We start from the raw sequence: 20,938 nt of genomic DNA on the forward strand, positions 1-20,938 counted from the left end.
AAAGACAGGCACTACGTTGAGTGTGATCACATGATTCCATGTGTCACCTGATTGTCCGAGTCCATCCCCGAGTTGTGCGGTCGGAAGCTGAAGCTGGCTGCTATGACCGCACGAATGACTGGATTTTCATACATTCCTCTGTTTATGCTGAAGCGTAGCATATATTCTACACCTTGCTTCTCAATTTGAGACGCACGCGGAGAGAGGAAATGCGTTGGTGAGCCCTGAACGGGTGGACGCCGTGATAGCTAGTCAGCTAGCTAGCTGTTTAGCCATGTCGTCGTAGAATTGACTGTTGTCCAGCCTTTTTTTTATCTGGAGAGTATTTTATTTACGGGTACGAAATAAGGTGAAATAAGGTACATTCAACCATGGCTTCAATTCTTGATGAGTACGAGGACTCGCAAAACACGAGGCAAACTGCGCAGCAGCACAGCCGCTTGTCAAATGCCAACATCGGGATAACACATTCAGGTAGGTCGCCCTCCTCTCAGCAGGTGCTCCGTCTGATCAAACACATGCAAGGATACACATTACTATTATCCATGTGTAAGAAACGTTAAAGCTCAGACGCCATTTCGTTGAAAGAGTGCTTATACTGACAAACTTGTTCCCTCACGTCAGGCTTTGTGAATGTGAGACTAGAGGAAGAGAAGCCGATATTCAATAAGCAGAGGATCGATTTTACACCGCCGGAGAAGATAAACCATCTTTCAGTCTGCAACAATCAGCTCTGCATGAGCCTGGGGAAGGACACCCTGCTGAGGCAAATAACACTATCATAAGCCCTTAAAACGCCTTGTTAATGTTTACTGGTGTTTGCATGGTTTTCATTTGATTAGTTTGAATCAATGGCTGCTCTTCTCTGTGTTTGGTATTCACGTGTTGTCATGGTTTATTGAAGCCTCTGGCTTTTGCTGCTGATACTAATGTTTTCAAGTTCTGTTCTTACAGGATTGACTTGGCCAAACCCGATCAGCCCAATCAGATTGAATTAGGAAGGAAAGATGACAGTAAAGTGCACAGACTGTTCCTGGACCCCACAGGTGAGGGAAACTGTGCATTGAGATTTTCCATTAAAAACACGGCCCATAGGCCAAAATTAGATGACTAAATTAGCATACTCAGGAGGTAAAATTGTGTAGGAATGTTGCAAGCTATGAAACCTGTGCCTAGTATGGTTTAGCTTGGATTAATGTACAATTATTTTGAAGTGATTAAGAGAAAATTCCTCAGAGACTACAGTAACATCGGTGCCCCAAGCCCAATGTTAATGCATAATTTCTAACATTACTCTGGCAGTGTGATGGTTATGACTTATTAACAACAGCAGCCATATCCTCCTCCATATTTGCCCACTGCAGGCTCTCATGTGCTGATCAGCCTGAGCACCAGTGAGTGTCTGTACCTCAACAGGAACACCCAGAAGGTGCGCAGTCTGTCCCGGTGGAGAGGCCACCTCATCGAGAGCGTGGGCTGGAACAAGCTGCTGGGCAATGAGACCAGCACAGGACCCATACTGGTTGGCACCAGTCAAGGCATCATCTTTGAGGCTGAGATCTCTGCAAATGAGGGCAGCCTGTTCAACACCAATCCAGACCAGTACTTCAGACAGGTCAGAGACTGTCTAATTATCTGAGGATGCAATATTTTATTTTATTCCTAAACAATACCATGATCTTATCCTGAGGCAGGTCCACTCCCTGGAGGAGGATGGGAGGCCAGCACCGGTCTGCTGCCTGGAGGTGGAGCGTGGCCTGGAGAACAAGTACTTCATCATCGCCACCACCCGCAAGCGCCTGTTCCAGTTTGTGGGTAAGGTGCCTGAGGGGTCAGAGCAGCAAGGCTTCAGCTCCATCTTCAACCAGAACCAAGACCTGCTGCCTAGTTTCCAGGAGTTCCCAGCCAACATGGGCTACAGCGAGATCACCTTCTACACCTCAAAGCTGCGGACCTCCCCTAAGGCGTTTGCCTGGATGATGGGTAATGGAGTTCTTTATGGTCAGCTGGACTACGTCAGGCCTGATTCCCTGCTGAGTGATGTGCAGGTAAATGTCCGTGTCTGGGAGAATGTTCAAATGTCTCAACAAAATTTAGCTCTACTCTCTCCTCATTTCACTTACTTCTCCATATTTCCTCCCTCACAACAGGTATGGGAGTATACCCCAGACATTGACCTTAGTCTCAAGAAGCCCATCTCAATTGTGCTGACACAGTTCCACTTCCTGTTGTTGCTCCATGACCGAGTTAAGGCCATCTGCACTCTGAATGGACAGGTGGTATATGAGGATGTGTTTCCAGATAAATTTGGCACCCTTAAGAAGATGATCAAGGACCCAGTTGGTGGGTTGGTGTGGATCTACACTGAGCGGGCAGTCTTCCGGTATCACATCCAGCGTGAGGCCAGGGACGTCTGGCAGATGTACATGAGCATGAATAGATTTGATCTGGCCAAGGAGTATTGCCGTGACCGGCCTGAGTGCATGGACATGGTGCTGGCCAAGGAGGCGGAGCACTGCTTCCAAAATAAGCGATACCTGGAGAGTGCCAAGTGCTATGCGCTGACACAGAACTACTTTGAAGAGATAGCACTCAAGTTCATCGAAGCCAAGCAAGAGGAAGCCCTGAAGGAGTTTTTACTGAAGAAACTAAATAATTTGAAACAGAGTGAGAGAACGCAGATCACCTTGCTGGTCACCTGGCTAGCAGAGCTTTACCTGAACCGCCTTGGCCAGCTGGAGAGTGATGGTAACAGCCTCATTTTCCAGGAGACCCGTGATGAGTTCCGCCACTTCCTCAGCAGCTCTAAGCACAAGGAGTGCCTGTTCAACAACCGCAGCACCATCTACGACCTGCTGGCCAGCCACGGTAACGTGGACGACATGGTTTACTTCTCAGTCGTCATGCAGGACTACGAGAGAGTGATATCCCACTACTGCCAACATGATGACTACAGCGCTGCTCTGGATGTGCTCTCCAAGCACTGTGATCAAAAGCTTTTTTACAAGTTCTCCCCCGTCCTCATGCAGCATATTCCCAAAAAAGTGGTAGATGCATGGATTCAGATGGGCAAGAAACTGGACCCAAAAAAGCTCATCCCAGCTCTGATGAATTACAGCCAGATGGGCAGCACCCAGCAGATCAGTGAAACCATCCGCTACATGGAGTTCTGTGTGTACGAGCTCAATGTGACAGAGGAGGCAATCCATAACTACCTGCTGTCGCTCTATGCCAAGTATAAGCCGGACTCTCTGCTGCTGTATCTGGAGCAGGCAGGTACACACGCCTCAGAGATACACTATGACTTGAAGTATGCTCTCAGGTTGTGTGCTGAGCATGGCTACCTCCGGGCCTGTGTCCTGGTTTATAGGATTATGGAACTGTATGAAGAGGCAGTGGATCTTGCTTTACAAGTAAGTGATGCATGTTTTTGGGTCAGCATTGCATGTAAATAAATAATCACAAAACATCCAAATCATGCAATTATGGAATCTGTATTTTTATACACATGTACAGATAATTATCCAGATTATTGACAAAAATTCCTGTTTGACAATGCCATTCATTTATACTGTATTTATTACCCATAGGTAGATGTAGACTTGGCCAAATCATGTGCTGATCTACCTGAGGATGACGAGGAACTGAGGAAAAAGCTTTGGCTGAAGATCGCCCGACATGTTGTGCAAGAGGAGAAAGATGTGAAGAAAGCCATGAACTGTCTGTCTAGCTGCAACCTGCTCAAGATTGAAGACATCCTGCCCTTCTTCCCGGACTTTGTCACCATTGACCACTTTAAGGTTTGTAACTGAGTATTTCCTTTATGTCTTGTGGATAGTAATCACGTTACATTCTCATCCTCTTTTCACCATGGTTTCTCAGGAGGCCATTTGCAGCTCCCTGGAGGAGTACAACCAGCACATTGATGAGCTGAAGCAAGAAATGGAGGAGGCTACGGAAAGCGCCAAACGCATCAGAGAAGACATCCAAGAAATGAGGAACAAATATGGTGTAGTGGATTCCCAAGAAAAGTGTGCTGCTTGTGAATTCCCATTGCTCAACAGGCCCTTCTATCTATTCCTGTGTGGGCACATGTTCCACTATGACTGCCTGTTCCAGGTAACCATTTTATAGAGAATCTATCAACTCAGCTCAAAAATTTCTGAACAACTTCAGTGTATTCATAATTCCCATATGCTCCTTTTTTCCCCTTTTTTCTTCTAGGAAGTGACCCCTTACCTGTCAGCCTACAAGCAGAGTCGCCTGGAGGAGCTGCAGAAAAAGCTGGCTGCAACCATGCAATCCTCAAAGTCACGCCACCGCCAGGTGCCCAAGGACGAAGGAGACACTTCCAGCCTGGGAAAGGGCAATGCGGGCACAAGCCGGGAGCAGATAAAATCAGACATTGATGACATCATTGCATCCGAGTGCGTGTACTGCGGCGACCTGATGATCAAATCCATCGACAAGCCTTTCATTGATCCACAGAAATTTGAGGAGGAGAAATCCAGCTGGCTTTGAATGAGAGCTTCTTTTTCCCCACTATGTAAAAGAGACATGACAGAGACAGCCCCACTATCTGTACGTTAGTGAAAGTGCATAATCCTTAGGACAGACCCATTCAGTGGATACAGGCATTCACCTGATTATCTGTTGGTAGTGCCTACTGATTCTGTGTCAGCTTCAGTTGCTCTCTACAGAATACTTCTTTTGTTGGCAGTATTTGAAGCTGATTTGAATGAACTTTTGCACTTTGTATGGGAGCATGTAGTGAAAAGTGGACAACAATTCACTTATTGGGCAATGATCCAAGAGGATATGGTGATGTAAAGTAACACCGGGGCTGTACAGTACATACATGTGCCTGAACCTCTGATTATAATGGTAGAAAAGGATTCAGATATCACTGCACTATACATCTTAACTGTATTAGCTTATGCGCTTGTTTGGTCCATTAAAACATGACATGCACTTTGAAAATATCTGTGTCTCCTGAGATGAGTTCAACCTCTGCCATCTAAAGCCCTGTCTTCATCTAGCATTTCATGTTGGACAGATTAACAAACTGTTATTTCACTCTCATTTACTGTTTTGCAGTTCAGTTGTGGCACAATAAAAGCTTGTTACTGATGGACTTATTATTCTGGTTGATTAATGTGTAATAAATATTTATTTAAGAAATTATTTTAAGTATCAGCTATACTGAGAGAAATCAATACCCTTCATCATAGTTCTTCAGAGGGCCATCTACAGCTTCCCGGAGGAATTAAAAAAGCTGAAAAGAGAGCTGAAGCAGATCACGAGCAAGACCACATTTATGCAGCAGAAGAGAAAAACCATGTACCGGCAATGGTTTGGGATGAAGCTGTGGTTTAACAGGAATATTTGAGTTTGGGCCACTGTGACAGTACAATTGGTTGTATCCCTACCAGTTCCATGAGACTTTTCTATAATGAAAATGTGGTATATATCAAATCATCGTTACGGCTATAAATTTCTAACCGTTGTTAAATTTGTAAATAAAAATAAGCATGTCATTTTTTAAAATGTCTGGAATTCACTGTCAACTACTGAAGCCAGAGAATAACTTTATAATGACCACAATTTTTGTGGATATCAAACTGGCTCACCTTACCTAAAACGGAGTTCCCTTCTGGTGACGTAAGACGTCGCTCGGTAATCTTCGCACTGAGCAGACACTATAAATCGACATCGGAAATTCATCGATACGTTTGTATTAGTTGTGCATATGCGGCACAAAACGGTATATATGGTTGACGTGTACCCCACTTTATTATCGAAAGATAGCGCCGGGGTTTCTCTTCACAGTCGCGTCCTCGGAGACATCGACGTGCGAGCGTCCCCCTCTCTGCGATTGATTAAAATGCCTGCTCCTTGCTGTACCCTCGCCATGGCGTCGTGTCTCTGCTCTCTCAGTAACAGAAAGTGGCCGCCTCTCTGCTGTTGCTGCCGACTCAAAGCTCACAGACTCGCTCGGCGCCTCAAACCGCCATTTTGGAGTCAGAGAACCGAGAGTCGGCAGCAGCGACGAGAGAGACGAAAAAGGGGACACGGGGCCGAGGTGAGAGACTCCTTGGTGGTTGTTATGGCGAAGGAGCAATGGGGGAAGATGGCCGGGAGGGAGAAAGAATTAAAACATGGGGATCATTCGTTCACCAGGCAACCGAGTCCCCGCTCGTGTCCGAAACAAGACTAGGAGAGGCGCGGGCGGAGGGCCTGGCTGTCGCTGTTTCGCTACTAACCAGCTAAAGAATCGCCATTAAATCAATATCATCTTAATACATTGTTTAGGAAGGGAGGTGGTGGCCTTAAAGAGACAGTCGATTTGAATACTTCATATTAATGGTGTGAGAGGACGTCTAAGTCAAAACGCCTGAGTATTTCATTAGCTAACGTTAGTGATGATAAGCTACATGAGATAAGAGGTAGCAGGGAGGCAGTCGTCCTGTACCAAAAGCTGGATGTTAGGCAAAACGGCTACCAACGCTAATTGATATCCTTAGTTTGGGTTACTTAAACTAGTAGGATGTCTGCATGTGCATACCAGCACCTTGACCGTTTACTATCATTGATCGGAAGCATTGCTTGTGCTTACATAGCGAGGCAGCTAACGGTAGTTAGCTTGCAAGGTACAATCCAGTGCACCATCCAAGGTTAGCTAGCAAAGCTCGGTGGTGCTAGCGTGTATTTGCTAGCTAGCTAATGATAACATAATGACACGATGGCAAAGAGAGAAATATTAAATTAGGATAACAGTTCTCTGGTTTGCTTCGTTTTAAAAAGAAGACCAAACTCTTACTCTTGCTTTAGTCCCTGTTATCCTCCCACGTGCGGGGCAATGAACTTGTCTCAAAGTCTGAGTAGTGATTACATAGGACAAGTGGAATAAGTTAACAATATAAATATCACTATCGAAACAGTCACCTGTCCACTTAGAAATAACATGACATTGTAGTTATATTTGGTATAGTTTGGTTTATAGTAGAATTGGTGGTATCAAACTATTTAAATTTAAATTTCTTTTAATAAACTGGAACTGAATTAAAATAGTATGCAGTATAATGGCCTAACCTATCTATTGTGTACGATACAAGAATGGGAAATACGGAAGAACAAGTCTTCATAGAAAGTAGACATGAACGAGCTAGTACACTTTCCTTGGTATAGTATTTATATTGATAACATGGAAGATTGTTTACAATTTAAATACATAGTAGGAGAAAAATTAGCTATTTTTTAACAGTTGAGAACAAAATATGTTTTATGGAAACAGTTCCTTATATGAAAACCAGGAACACTCATATTGTCAGTATTACACAATAAAACATACTCCCTGTAAGCATAACACATAACACGTGAACGAAAACTACCCCCCCCCCACCACCACCATAAAAACACTTTTCACACTAGTCGTTTTGATATCAGTTTTTGACTGTGTGTTTCTTGTTTTGTAGGGTTTTTCACCTTTGTCTGATCATTACTCTTGGAATCAAGAACAATGAGAACCTTTACTGAGAAGGTAGGTCCACTGTATGTGCTGTATTTTGAACAACAAACCATAAACTGGTGCCATTCTGCATGCCCAGCCATTGGAGTGGGGTAACCTGATATCTTGAATAAATGGCTGTTTCATTACTTTGACAATATCTGAGATGTGGGTTGTGATTGAGAGGTTTGGAACCAGGCTGGGAGAGTATCTCCCACATCCCAGATTTGAGTAGTTGGGAAAACAGGCAAAACTTAACAACTGCTTCTGAATTTCATATGAGCAATTTACAAATCCTTTTAAGCTTTATGAACCTTCATACCCCCAGTTAGGTGAACTACAATAAAACAGCAAAGCCTTACCCATCCTATGGTTAGAAGTGTCCTGTGCTGCTCACCCTGACCAGGAACCATTCCTTTCTCCTCTCTACTTAACTCTCTTCAGTAAAAGTTCCTGCCCTGCTGGGCAGAGGTGTCTGTGCTGCATGGCATCTGGGCAGGGTGGCCGGCTGGAGGTTGGGATATCAGGGAGCTCTGGCCTGGCCAAACCTCTCTACCTGCAACGCTTGGAAAGATCCCTGAGGTTGGACAGTTTTCTGCGCCAGACTGCCACCATCTTCAACAGAGACATAACCAGGTAAAGGGCAAAGGGGAGTGGGCATACACATGTAGCAATCAGACTCAACCACTGACTTGTTCCAGGGCACACTCTAGGATACCTTTCAGTGGTTGTTGCAGCTTAGATGTAGAAATAAGTGCTGTAAATGCAATTTTGTTGTTATGGGGTTGCAAGCTGAATCAATTGCGGCTAAATGAATTAAAAACACTAAAGTGCATTTTAGCAATCTTCCATCCTATCTATAGACCAACTGTCCTGTTAAATTAAGCAAAAAATTTAACTTCAGCATGACTTGCTCTCTTGTCTGTTTTACATTACATCCAGTAGATCGCGTCAGTTGTGCCAAATGTTCTACTACAAAATGTCTCCCTGTCATGGATACAGTATTTATACTGCCAGATGCATATCCCAAGAATAAATATTAGATACAGGATGTAAATGTTAGGCTTATAGCTAAGCATGTCTCATGTTCTAGTGATGACAGTGATGACAGCGATGGTGCATTGGGGACGGGGCTATCCCTCGACAACTCCACTCAACGTACAGCTTTGACAGTGAAGAGTGAGTCATGTGAGCAGGGGGATGGCGTGGTAGAGGGCAAGCCCCTCAACGGAGTTCTGTTGCAAGGTAAAGGTAAGATAAATAAAGGAATACTTTTATTAGTGTTATTCATATATTACTACACAGGCATGTGCATACTTACTGCTGTCATTTAACTGTCATTGTAGATATGGTATATGCATATTCATTTCAATTAAATTAAATTAAATTAAATTCAATTCAATTCACATTATTTATGTACCGCCAAATCAGAACAGAGGTTATCTCAGGGCACTTTTCATTTAGAGCAGATCTAGACCATACTCTTTATAGTCAATTCAATCTTTCAGTTTATGTATGTGATGTCTTTCTCTTCTTTTAAACCACACAGACCAAAAGGCAGATAAAACGAGCCTGTACAATTTCTCCAAGCTGAAGAAAAACAGGAAATGGCTCAAGGTATTTTATAAACATATTCTGCATCATACTGTATACCTCTCCTAACGCTCCCCCCCCGTGCCACTTTGTTTAGAACATTGTACTGCTATGTTCACACCCTTTTTTATTTACTGCCCTCAGCTTCCGTTGACCACATTCTTCTTCTGTCTCCTGCAGAGTATCCTGTTGAGTGATGACACCACAGACTCAGACACAGACTCTGATGACTCTGATTTCAGTTTGTCTCGGGAGGAGCTGCATGACATGCTGAGGGTACATCGCTACACCAGGCAGCATCAGAGCAAGTTCCATTCTGACCGGGAGGTACACATGCTCATAAATACAGTGCCTGGAAACATTTAGAATACAAATAACATATGCTAAGTGCCTGGAAACATTTAGAATACAAATAACATATGCTATTGAAATGTCGTCATTGTATTTTTCTGTCTGTGTATATCCGTCTTACAGCTTCACCAATATCAGTACTACAGCACTGGACTCCTCTCTACTCATGACCCCTTCTATGAGCAACAACGCCACCTAATGGGCCCAAAGAAGAAGAAAATCAAAGATGAGAAGAAATTCAAGGGTAAAGACAACAAGAAATCTCTGGAATCTCCTGGAGTCATCATCATGTCAACGCAGCACAGGAAAAAGAACTGGATAATTACTGGAATAGTTGACGAGATTTTTTTGTTGATGTCAATCTTTTTTTTTTTTTTCCCAGCCAAACTGAAAAAGGTGAAGAAGAAGAAGAAACGTGGGGAGGGAGAGTTTCTGGAAGAGGGGCGCCCTTACATCACCAAGATCTTCGCCAAGTTCTCCCATGATGCACCACTGCCCATGGTGAAGAAGAAACATCTGACCATTGAGCAGCTGAACGCACGGCGGCGTAAGGTCTGGCTGACCATTGCCAAAAAGGAGATCCCCAAGGTTAGTATGCATGACACTAATAAAAAAAAATGGTCAAAAATGAATGCTGATGAAGTTTCTGTTTTGGTGCAATGTTCAGTACCATTTCTGAGGTTCATTAATCGTCCTATTTATACCTATTTTATAGTCTTTCAAGCAGAAGACTTCTGCTAAGAACCTAGTGTTGACCAATGCAAAAAAGGTAAGTCAAGTTTATAAACTACTATGTTGATGGTACTCACTTTTAAGATTTTTATTCCGAAAAACTGTCAAATAATCTTGTGAAAAATACTTCACACTATCACATTTTCAACTGATAGTTGAGTTGTTGACAGTAACTCTCATTTCTTGATTGTGAAAGAGTAAATTGTACCTTCATTCTAACATTTATAGTCTGTTTTGTTTCAACCAGCTGGCTCATCAGTGCATGCGAGAAGTGCGCCGTGCAGCTATCCAGGCTCAGAAGAACTGTAAGGAGACGTTACCCCGGGCTCGACGCCTTACCAAGGAGATGATGCTTTACTGGAAGAAATATGAGAAAGTGGAGAAGGAGCACAGGAAGAGGGCCGAGAAAGAGGCCTTGGAGCAACGTAAACTGGATGAGGAAATGAGAGAGGTAGGCAGAGTGGAAGTGACTGTTTTTAGGGGTGTCTCATCTGGCTTTTGTTTTTCTACGGCATTTTTTTTTTTATTGCAACATTTGTATCAATGTAAGCTTTGAAATACGGAAAAAAAATTAAGTTGTAATGAATTTGAATATACATCCCTTTGAAAATCCTGAGCGGTGAAATTTGCTTTCCTCTGTCTCTTGCAGGCCAAACGTCAGCAGCGCAAACTAAATTTCCTCATCACCCAGACAGAGCTGTATGCTCATTTTATGAGTGGTAAAGCCAGCATGGGGGGTCCAGGAGGAGATACAGCTCAGGAGGAAATTCTTAGAAAGCTTGAAGACACTGCGGCTCAGAGACAGATAGACATCGGAGGAGGCGTAATGGTCAACATGGGACAGGAGGACTATGGTATGAACGACTCAGTCAAGTTCGTTGTGTTGGTGGAGCAGAATCAATTAGTAACTGAAACTCAGTAATGATGGTTGACATTCATATATCCTGAGTCCCTTTGTGGAAATGTTGACCAAGTTCCCCTGAACTATGGCAAGTGTCAAATTAAATGCCAATATGACCAGTTATCATTGTATTTACTGCATCTTTAGCCAGTTTTCTATCTGTACATTGTATTTCATGTTTTTTCCGTCTCTTTAGTTTTAATATGCTTTTGAGCCAGGAACAACTGAAAACATGAAGAAGGTCATTTAGAAGATAGCGCTAGTCAACCGAGAACTCTCTTAACACTACCAGTTACAATCTACTGTTTACTAATAATGATGTTCTACGGTTAACTGAATTGAATGTATGCGATTTCAGATAGTGAATACTACAAGTCTCAGGCCCTGAGGAATGCCAAAGAAGCCTACCAGATTCATCAAGAGAGAGTAAGTTGATGCATGCACACCCTCAGAGGTGCACTCATCCCACACACGTGCACCTGACACACACACACACACACACACACACACACACACACACACACACACACACACACACACACACACACACACAGTAATTCGCTTTCTGTACTGTGCTGATCTCCAAATCTCTCCCTGTAGACGCGAATGTTTGATGAGGAGGCAAAAGACAGTCGCAGTGCGTCGCTGCATGCAGCTGGTGGCTCTTCCTCAGGCACCGGCTCTGGGTTTGGAGAGAGCTACAGCCTTTCCAACCCATCCATCCACGCTGGTGAAGACATTCCTCAGCCCACCATCTTCAACGGCAAACTAAAGGGTTACCAACTCAAAGGCATGAACTGGCTGGCAAACCTCTATGAACAGGTACCTGTGTCCGTCTCTGAAATTACAGACTGGTCTTTATTTTGTCTTTGATATATGGGAGGATCGGTTTATCGGTTTGCCTTATGTTTCAAATGTAAAATTTGTATATGCTTATTTTGAATTGCCAAAAAGTTCAATGCTAATGTTTTTTGTGAGGGTGTATTAATATTATGGCATTAGAACACGGAGTTGTAAGAATTAGCTTGCCTCACATGGTGTGAAACCACTAACATAATACATTAGTTGTAGTGTCCCCTTTAGCCATCCGAAATTGCATTGATTATCAGTTCAGGATTTCTGAATCAGAACAGAGCTAAGTTTTGTTTTTGTTTTTTGTTTTTTGTTTTTCTTAAAGTTACGCCGGGGTTTTTTGGCATTCAAATGATTTCATATTGTAATGTGCTTACTTTTACACATTGAATGATTTATTTTCTCCTTTGTTTCCTTCTCTGCAGGGAATCAATGGAATCCTGGCAGATGAGATGGGATTGGGAAAGACAGTCCAGAGTATTGCCCTTTTGGCACACCTGGCAGAGGTGAGACAGAGCACAGGACCAAAGGGGTTCATTCACCACACACTTTCACAAAACTTTGTGGAATATTCAATTGTCTCTCCTGTTAATACTGACTTATGAAAACATCTGACATCCAGCTTCTTTGTGCACCTGCATCCTTTAAAGAGTTCCTAGTTTCTGGCCGAGCTTTTTGCAGCTGTTGGAATATTTCATTGAATGAGTCAGATGACTTATTTCATTGTTATGAATCGCTGATTTGCCAGCTCTTTGGATCTGTTGGACCCCTAACTCCAAAGGGAGAAAAAGTGGAATTGAAGGGAAACGTGAGCTTTTCAGCGTTGAACTATCGCTGACAGGAAGATGCATTCCGTGTTCCTCCAGGGTTTCCTGTTATTGGGTGCTGCTCACACATGCAAATACAAAGACCACCTGTTGCAGCGGCTGACAGTGTATTCTCTTTTTTTGTTCCTGCATAGAGAGACAACATCTGGGGTCCATTCCTGATCATCTCTCCCGCGTCCACACTCAACAACTGGCATCAGGAGTTCACCCGCTTTGTGCCCAAATTCAAGGTGAGAATCCACAGCACTGCTGAGTGAGTACACTAACGGAAACACCTGCAAAAACATGTCTAAGGAATCCTGGCGTCCTCATTGCGACTGCTCTTTTGCACTCGTCTAATGAACCAAGTGCTGTTTTGTTCTTGTGAGAAATGCTCGTAAACATCTGAAAGCAAACACACTTAACTATTCAGAGATACAAACATATCTAGGACTGTCCATTGGAGGGCAGTATTGTATTAGGACATTTGTAGCATTGCTTATGTGAACGCATTACTTCAAAGCTGTTAGTACTTCAATTGTTGTGTAGCTGTTCTTAAAAAAATTTTTTTTGCAGGCTTTAACCAGCCTTTGACAGGCTGTGTGCATTCTTTTAGACTAAAGACCATTCATCAAACACATCAATATGTCAGCTGTGCTAGAGCGTGCACACACGCACACACAAAAATAACACTCAAGTATGCCCATTTTCTGTGCTAGTTTGGAAATAAATCAATTCCAGACTTTTGCTAATGAGGTGTGAAAAGACCCTATTAGACAATTTAAAGATAAGCTTCCTGAACACTCAAAGCAAGACTGATTTGAAAACAATGGAACACCAGCTTGTGTTGAGTGATGTTGTGATGTGCAAATCTTTTCACATCACATTCTAAAACAACTCAACAACTGAAGCAGTGATTCATACATGATGCTATGCCTAAGTAGTTCCTCTTTGAACATTGTACCTCTGTTTTTTATTACATTGCTCAGTATAACTAAGTGTTTTGGAAGACCATAGTTTTAATATTATGTTTTCACCAAGATTAGGTGAAAAAGATTCACACAAGTGATCATTTTGGTGCTGCTGAATTTATTGACAGCACTGAATCACTTTTTCCCTTTGTTTTTAACGATACTGGTATGTCCACCAGGTGTTGCCATACTGGGGAAACCCTCACGATCGCAAGGTGATTCGGAAATTCTGGAGCCAGGTGAGGATGAAATGATGTTCTTTAGGAAAACAGAGTTTCTGAAGATACGCCATAATGTATTGTTTGGTTGATAAAGGCTGTACTTCCTTCATTTTCTTCATCTCTGTAGCGTGTAACACTGTCTCTCCCTCCATTTCTGTATGTCTGTACAGAAAACCCTTTACACACAAAACGCACCCTTCCATGTGGTTATCACGAGCTACCAGTTGGTGGTCCAGGATGTCAAATACTTCCAGAGGGTCAAGTGGCAGTACATGGTTCTGGATGAGGCCCAGGCACTGAAAAGCAGCACCAGGTAAAACATTAACATAACAAAGGAATAGTTATAAAGATGAGTTTCAAATCTCTTTAAGTCTATACCATAGTAACATGAGCTGAGCCCAGTAGTTGCTGGAAGAGTGGAAAAACACATTCTTCTACATAGTTATGGTAAAGTATGCTTTGGAAATTGGTGTCAGTAATGTAACGGAATGCAGTGTGTAATAAATTGCCCAGAACATGCAAGAACACCTTTTTTGAACTTGAATTTTGGAAATCAACAAAAAAATAATGAAAAACTGTGGAGACACTGGCTGCTGGCCAAAATCCACGAATCTAGTCAGAAAATGTTTTGAAAAAGGTTGAATCTGGGTCTCTACATGTGGGTGAGAAAAACACTCCCACACATACAAACCATCTATTACAGTTTGAGTAATTGTTGGGATTATAGTACAATTAAGTGTCAAATAATGATGATAAGCTCATGTAGTCCTTGCACTAGATCAGCAGTCACCGTTTCTGTCTCTTTTCAGCGTTCGGTGGAAAATCCTCCTGCAGTTCCAATGTCGAAACAGACTGCTGCTCACCGGGACCCCCATCCAGAACACAATGGCTGAGGTGAGTGGCGTGTGTGCGTGTGCTTGTGCGTGTGTGTGTGTGTGTGAGCGTGCGTGTGTGTGCACGCGCGTGTGTGTGCTCGCGCACACGTGAGTTGGTGTGTGCAAGACACAACTGTTGACGAGTGTATGTTATCACTGTCTCTCAGCTGTGGGCCTTGCTGCACTTCATCATGCCTACACTGTTTGATTCCCACGAAGAGTTTAATGAGTGGTTCTCCAAGGACATCGAGAGCCACGCCGAAAACAAGTCTGCCATTGATGAGAGTGAGTACAACTCTTAGCTCTGAGAAAAAAATGTTCCTCTTGGCTTCCTGTTTAAGTTCTATCCGTCTTTTTCAGCTGACAACACATGATGTTTTTCAGCTTATTTGAACGGATATTCTGTAATTTGTGTGCCAGCACTGATTTTTTTTATCCCTGCTAACTGTTGCATGTAATATTTTTTTGTAGCTAAACACATTTGTTTGATGTTTGTGTTTCAGACCAACTGTCCAGACTGCACATGATCCTTAAGCCTTTCATGCTGCGCAGGATCAAGAAGGACGTGGAGAATGAGCTTTCAGACAAGGTAAAATAGCAAACAATCTTCTCTCTAATCGCTGAACCAAGCCTCTGGTCCAGAACTGCACATTTAATTGGAACAAAATTTGAAACTGAAGTAATAACAATTCTCAATTTTTAAATGAACTGTTCCAAAGGACAAAAAAAGATTTTTCTTTAAATAATTTGAGGGCAAGGTTTAGCAGATAGGGTCCCTAAGAAGGGATTCAGATTTTTCATGAAAGTTCTGGCATATGGATTGGACAAAACTGTAAAAATCCCACTAGTTAATTTGAGCATATTAAACAATAAAAAAAAGGAATTGCAGTATGTTGGATGTTCACAAAGAAATGCTGAAAAAATTATCTTTTTAGTTTGTGTAACAATATTCCATTTAAAAAAATATACAATATTATGTTTTGTTGGTACCAAAGTAGCCTCACTTCTTTCCTGCACCCTTCTTCGATCTGTCCCCCCTTACACCTCGTTGACAAAGAAAGTGTTGTAATACGCTTGTGAGTGATGCTTGTGCTGGCAGATCCTCTTGACAGATGTTGGACTCGGGGTCTCTTGCTGTCACACGCGGCGCACACATACTCACTCATACGTTGTGGGAGTCGACACACAGTCAGAGGAATGGCAGAGTTCACCATACCCGCGCATCTGTCTTTTGTCACTTTCCTTCGCACCCAAATGCAATCCTGCCAGCCCACTAAGTTTTCTTCTCCACTGTTGTTGGTTCCTCTTGTTATGTCAGTCTATGGAAGCCAGTAGTTACTGTTGAAGTTTACTCATGGTTCATAGCTGGATATTTTGCGGTATGTTGTTGCTCAGTTTCAACGCTTTCATCAAAGCATGACGTTAGATAAAACCAGAGATTTTGATGTATGTTTTAAAGAATGTGGGTCAGGCTGGTCATGAAGTCTGCTGACATAAATTCATTTTTGGTTGGGCCCATGTGAAAATACTGTATGTGTTTTAAAGGAGATGCAACATGATGATAATGCTGAATCAAAACTGAATAAGTTGCTTTTGCTGTAGGATTATTTTATACTTTTATTTTATGCATCAGTCTTTTTCCTAACCAGGACCAAGTGAGAATATTTTTTTTATTTTTTTATTTTTGTTTAATTTCATCCCCAAATCCTGCCGGTTTCAATAATTTAGTCTTCACTCTTTAAGTCCTAAACTTATAAGAACAAATTCAAGCATACTGTAGAGACAACTACATTCTAATCATTCAGTTTCGAAGAGGTGAAAATGTAAAATTAGTGGAGATCTAAACTCCAACCACACATACATTAACTTCAGTTTAAGTCTGTTCTTCACTCAACCAAGATAATAGTAATGATGGTTGCTGTAGTAGCACAGATACCTCATTCTTTGGCTTCTACTTACGCAGATTGAGATCCTGACCTACTGCCAGCTGACATCCCGACAGAGGCTGCTCTACCAGGCTCTGAGGAATAAGATCTCTATCGAGGACCTGCTGCAGTCCTCCATGGGCACGGCCCAGCAGGCTCACAGCACCACCTCCTCCCTCATGAACTTAGTCATGCAGTTCAGGAAGGTAGGAATTCTTGCCTGTTAGACTGTCCCTTTGGTTTCCAATCCAAAAAAGGAATAAACTGAATGATTGCAGCTATAAAGGGTTGATTATTTTGTGAGGTGCTGCAGTCATGATGATTGATCACAGTTATTAGTTTAATGATTTGACGATCATTTTCAGTACCGCGTTATCGGTATTTTGATCATTTTTAGCTACAGTGGATTTTCAGTTTTTGTAATGTTCCAATAGTAATAAAGGCACTACATTTTATTGGTGGGAAAAAAACTCTTCTCTTAAACAATGAATTGGCAGTCCTAGAATAAACATGGGCGTGAGTAATGCTTGTTCCTTTGCACATTTTACTAACTGCACTGTCTTTGTATTGTTCTGTGTAGGTGTGTAATCACCCTGACTTGTTTGAGCGCCAAGAGACACGCTCTCCTTTTCACATGTCCATCAAGCCCTACATAATGTCTAAGTTCCTCTACCGTCATGGCCTCATTCATGCACACAACCAGGCTAAGAACAAGTAAGTCGTACCACACAGACACAGTATCTACCCACGCACATGCTCAAAGACATTCCTGATTTTGACAGATATGACCAAATATATTTGTTTTCTCACCAAATCTTTGTTCTTTTGAATATTTGCTGTTTTGGGACTCTCAAAAGGCTATTATCCCAGTTATAGCTTTCACACAGAAATGTTGTGGGTTGGATTGAGATCAAATCATCATCCCAAATTTAGTCTCTTGCTTTTTCTCACATTCAGTGGTGTAACCCCTGTCTTTCTCTCTACATCCTCCTCAGATTACTTCAAGTGCTGTTGTCTCCCTTCTCTCCAAATCACATCCAGCAGTCTCTTTTTCATAGAAAAGGTGAGCACAAATCAAATCTTTGATCCCAGACTGTGTAAGGCTCTTGATAGAACCAAGAGTTTGTTTTCCCATCTGAGAAGATCGCTTTCATTTGACGGTCAAACCTCGGTTTAACCCCAGTTTCTCTCTTCCTCCTTTAATGTTTTTGTCATCCTTCCTTCCCTGTCTCTGTTCATTTTCATATTCTTCATTCTGTTATTTGTTTTTACTCTCCAAGGTGATGACAAAGGAAGTTGTTTCTCCTTCCTGCGCTTCATCGACGTGTCACCGGCTGAGATGTCCAACCTAATGCTGCAAGGCACCTTAGCGAGGTCAGCTTAAAGTTTCCATTTTCACATCTGTTACTCTCTTTGTCTTTGTTTGAAAGAAGTAAAATAAGGTGGTCTAGTGAGTAAAAAGGGAGAGAAAAGGGCAGCAGATGTCTCTTAGCAGGACACAGGAATGTCCAACAGCTCTGGTGGTGCTGTACTGTAGTTGACTGCACTCTGTCCTCCTTGTATAGAAGGAGAGGTTCCCATCATTATTGTATTTAATAATGGTCCACTTTACAAAGGCGTTATGGTGATAGTAGAATTCTTAGTATTTTCTTTGAAAGTTCTCTTTGTAATAGCATCTCCTCTCCTGCCTCCTGCTATCCCTTTCACAGATGGTTAGCCCTTTTTCTGTCCCTGAAAGCTGCTTACCGGCTCCACTATCAGCGAATGTTTGGCCTTGAAGAAGAGAGGCAGGAGGAAGCCAGAGACGGGGAGGGGGCCAAAGGGAGTTTACAGCCCGGGATTAAGTGTCTGTCTCGCAAGGACCTGATTCTGTGGCTGAACAGACCCACCGCCGTCCCCAACACGCAAACCAGCACTATCCTCCAGGTAAGAAACACGCAAGACACACAGACTACAATCTACGTGCAAGAGACTCTTGAGTAGCCATCTGCGGTACATGTCAGTGTGTGACAGATGAAACTCCAGCAGGGATGCATGTGCCACTGATGATACTGAAATGTTCCCCAGAGCAAAAGTCCATGTTGGGCCACACAGAGTGCTCTCTGCCCCAGGCTTCCTCTCCCTCCTCTGGGATCCAGGGTGGAACCTAATCCCTGTGAAGCCCTATGACTCAGTAACACTGTCCTCTCTCCCTCTATATGTCTTCAGGGTCTGTGCATGACAGAGTGTGTCTGTACTTCTACTGTCAGTCATGTAGGGGAAAGCTCCAGGAATCAGGAAACTAATTTTGAAGATTAAAAATAAGGAATCTTGGATTTAAAGGAGACTAAAACACTTTTAGTTAGTATTCCAGAATAGGTACATTAAATGTGGTACTGCAAATGTGTCAAGCCACACCAACTCTCTCACATCCATATGGGACCCCTTCTGTTTTTTTTAAGGCTATTTTAGTCTAACTTTTTTTTTTTTTTTGTCTTGCACGTATATTGAATCATAATAATTATCTACTTAAATTACAAAGATCTCCTAAGGTGCTTTTTCACTAAGCTTTTTGCAGTTGTGGGTTTTTAAAAATGCCAGGTGCATAACAAGGCTGCAGAAAACGTTAGTGTACTTGATCAATCAGTGTTGCTCAGAAAGTACTATCCCCAGCAGGGATTTTTTTTGGGGGGTAAAAGTATTTTCTTGGAGGTTCAATTACACCCCAGTTCCTAGTATGGAAAAGCAGGTAGGAGAGTTGAGTTCCTCAAAAGGGGGCTGTTCCCTGCGGAAAATTCCTGTGCTAGAAACGCACCTCTATTTCTAAATGTTATGTTAGGATGTGATGTGAAAATGGTTTGGCTTACCACTTTTCCCTCAGTACCTCAGAGCCTATAATGCTGAAAGGAAAGTGGATTCTGAGGACACTAATGGTTACAACAGAAGTTGGAATTGGTGTTGATTAGGTAAATGGTAGCTCGTATACATCAACATTGTTTTGGGAGACACTAATATCTGGCAATACCATTCTTGTAGCTTAGCAATCTGCAATGTCTATCAGTTACGTATCTCACAGGATAAATGTAACACACCACAGTTCTTTTCAGCTGCACTCAAATGTCATATAGGTGTATGATTCTGCAGCTGAGAACCACAGAAACAGCAGATATTTCCTCAATTTTTTTGTGTTATTTGGCAGTATGGGAATCTAATTGTTATTGGGAAAGAGACACTACAAAGAATAGGTGCCAGTTCAAATATACAGACAACCTCTAAAAAAACTGAACAGCTGCAGCCTGCAGATACTCTACTAGGTCACTGCTCCAACAGTATATTCGTCACCCCGCTTATCTGAAAAATCTTTGAAAATCTCATCAAAACGTTCATCCAGCAAACAGTTACCCTTTAGCAGATATGTATCACATTACCACCCTCCACCAATTCTAACTTAACTTGTTTGGTGGAAAATACTCAGGAGAAAATGCTGCCGGGGTAATTCCATCCTCCTCTCCCTCTCCCTCTCCTGGCCTCATCACACTGAGTCAGGCAGCTGCTGGCGTCTTAGGTTCATCCCCCCGGAGCGGCTTAAGGAACGAAAGAGCAGAAAAATATAAGACGCAAGTTCAGATATGCGAAAGAAAGAGAGAAACTTAAAGACACCGGGAGAGCTAATACTGTATGTTTACCGTAAGACCATGCTGACCCCAGACTCCCACTTGAGCTTCTACAAATTACTTACACCCACAGTTTCCGCCAACTTCTTTCAGTGCCTCTTTTTTCTTTTGAAGCTGCGTGTAGCTGGCACACAGTGCCTCTTCTCTCTGCTTGGCTCATCTTTCTCTGGCTGGGTACTTGACAGCATGGTCAGTATTGCTTTCAGCTTTGCTGCTGCTATTGTTGACGAATTGAGAGAACCAAGCAGCTCAGAAAGCTCCTCACCATGCCCCGAGTTTTACTGTGCCCCGAGTTATACCTATATCTGTGCAGGCGCTGCTTTAAGTAGGCTCTCTGTCCCAGTCTCTCAGTCTATCAGTTTCTCCCTCTGTCCGTCCCAATATGAGACACATCTGTCAGTCATATGTTGGGAAATCAAATTCTTTTTTACATTTGTATTATATACTTATTATTATTAATAATATTATGGTATGTATGTCAATCAGTATGTTTCTACCTTTGTCTTTTTTTTCTTCTCCTGCCATCAATCTAGTCTGCATTTTAAAACTGC

At 42.5% G+C, this 20,938-nt stretch overlaps 2 protein-coding genes across 3 annotated transcripts in view; both read left to right on the plus strand.

Moving 5' to 3' along the window:
- Window positions 1-16: 16 nt before the first annotated feature.
- Window positions 17-5,138, plus strand: vps18 (VPS18 core subunit of CORVET and HOPS complexes). The gene is made up of 9 exons (XM_040125836.1): window positions 17-474; window positions 625-766; window positions 955-1,046; window positions 1,365-1,615; window positions 1,695-2,048; window positions 2,151-3,413; window positions 3,591-3,800; window positions 3,883-4,119; window positions 4,225-5,138. Exons 1-9 carry the CDS (start codon window positions 372-374, stop codon window positions 4,519-4,521), a joined length of 2,949 nt encoding a protein of 982 aa, XP_039981770.1. The 5' UTR covers window positions 17-371; the 3' UTR covers window positions 4,522-5,138.
- Window positions 5,139-5,910: 772 nt separating this feature from the next.
- ino80 (INO80 complex ATPase subunit) overlaps window positions 5,911-20,938 on the plus strand; it is a 38,401-nt gene continuing 23,373 nt past the window's right edge. The window contains exons 1-25 of one of the 2 annotated variants that reach the window (XM_040125543.1): window positions 5,911-6,082; window positions 7,476-7,540; window positions 7,952-8,143; window positions 8,601-8,758; window positions 9,057-9,124; window positions 9,281-9,427; window positions 9,575-9,695; window positions 9,834-10,039; window positions 10,167-10,220; window positions 10,431-10,634; window positions 10,833-11,037; window positions 11,443-11,510; window positions 11,685-11,906; window positions 12,362-12,442; window positions 12,898-12,993; window positions 13,893-13,952; window positions 14,105-14,247; window positions 14,744-14,828; window positions 14,977-15,094; window positions 15,313-15,398; window positions 16,773-16,940; window positions 17,315-17,448; window positions 17,730-17,797; window positions 18,015-18,108; window positions 18,444-18,660. In XM_040125543.1, coding sequence (XP_039981477.1) covers window positions 7,992-8,143; window positions 8,601-8,758; window positions 9,057-9,124; window positions 9,281-9,427; window positions 9,575-9,695; window positions 9,834-10,039; window positions 10,167-10,220; window positions 10,431-10,634; window positions 10,833-11,037; window positions 11,443-11,510; window positions 11,685-11,906; window positions 12,362-12,442; window positions 12,898-12,993; window positions 13,893-13,952; window positions 14,105-14,247; window positions 14,744-14,828; window positions 14,977-15,094; window positions 15,313-15,398; window positions 16,773-16,940; window positions 17,315-17,448; window positions 17,730-17,797; window positions 18,015-18,108; window positions 18,444-18,660 — 2,955 coding nt within the window. In that variant the 5' untranslated portion in view covers window positions 5,911-6,082; window positions 7,476-7,540; window positions 7,952-7,991. The remainder of the gene's footprint in view (window positions 6,083-7,475; window positions 7,541-7,951; window positions 8,144-8,600; window positions 8,759-9,056; window positions 9,125-9,280; window positions 9,428-9,574; window positions 9,696-9,833; window positions 10,040-10,166; window positions 10,221-10,430; window positions 10,635-10,832; window positions 11,038-11,442; window positions 11,511-11,684; window positions 11,907-12,361; window positions 12,443-12,897; window positions 12,994-13,892; window positions 13,953-14,104; window positions 14,248-14,743; window positions 14,829-14,976; window positions 15,095-15,312; window positions 15,399-16,772; window positions 16,941-17,314; window positions 17,449-17,729; window positions 17,798-18,014; window positions 18,109-18,443; window positions 18,661-20,938) is intronic. The other variant, XM_040125544.1, reaches the window with a different exon arrangement.

This window comes from Xiphias gladius, chromosome 4, assembly GCF_016859285.1.
Source record: "Xiphias gladius isolate SHS-SW01 ecotype Sanya breed wild chromosome 4, ASM1685928v1, whole genome shotgun sequence".
Taxonomy (NCBI): domain Eukaryota; kingdom Metazoa; phylum Chordata; class Actinopteri; order Istiophoriformes; family Xiphiidae; genus Xiphias; species Xiphias gladius.

Bases quoted from the DNA above. Each gene is read 5' to 3' on its own strand.
- vps18 (XM_040125836.1), top strand. From the start codon at position 372: ATGGCTTCAATTCTTGATGAGTACGAGGACTCGCAAAACACGAGGCAA. The intron at 475-624 runs GTAGGTCGCCCT...CCCTCACGTCAG, and splicing joins CATCGGGATAACACATTCAG to GCTTTGTGAATGTGAGACTA. The intron at 4,120-4,224 runs GTAACCATTTTA...TTTTTCTTCTAG, and splicing joins ACTATGACTGCCTGTTCCAG to GAAGTGACCCCTTACCTGTC.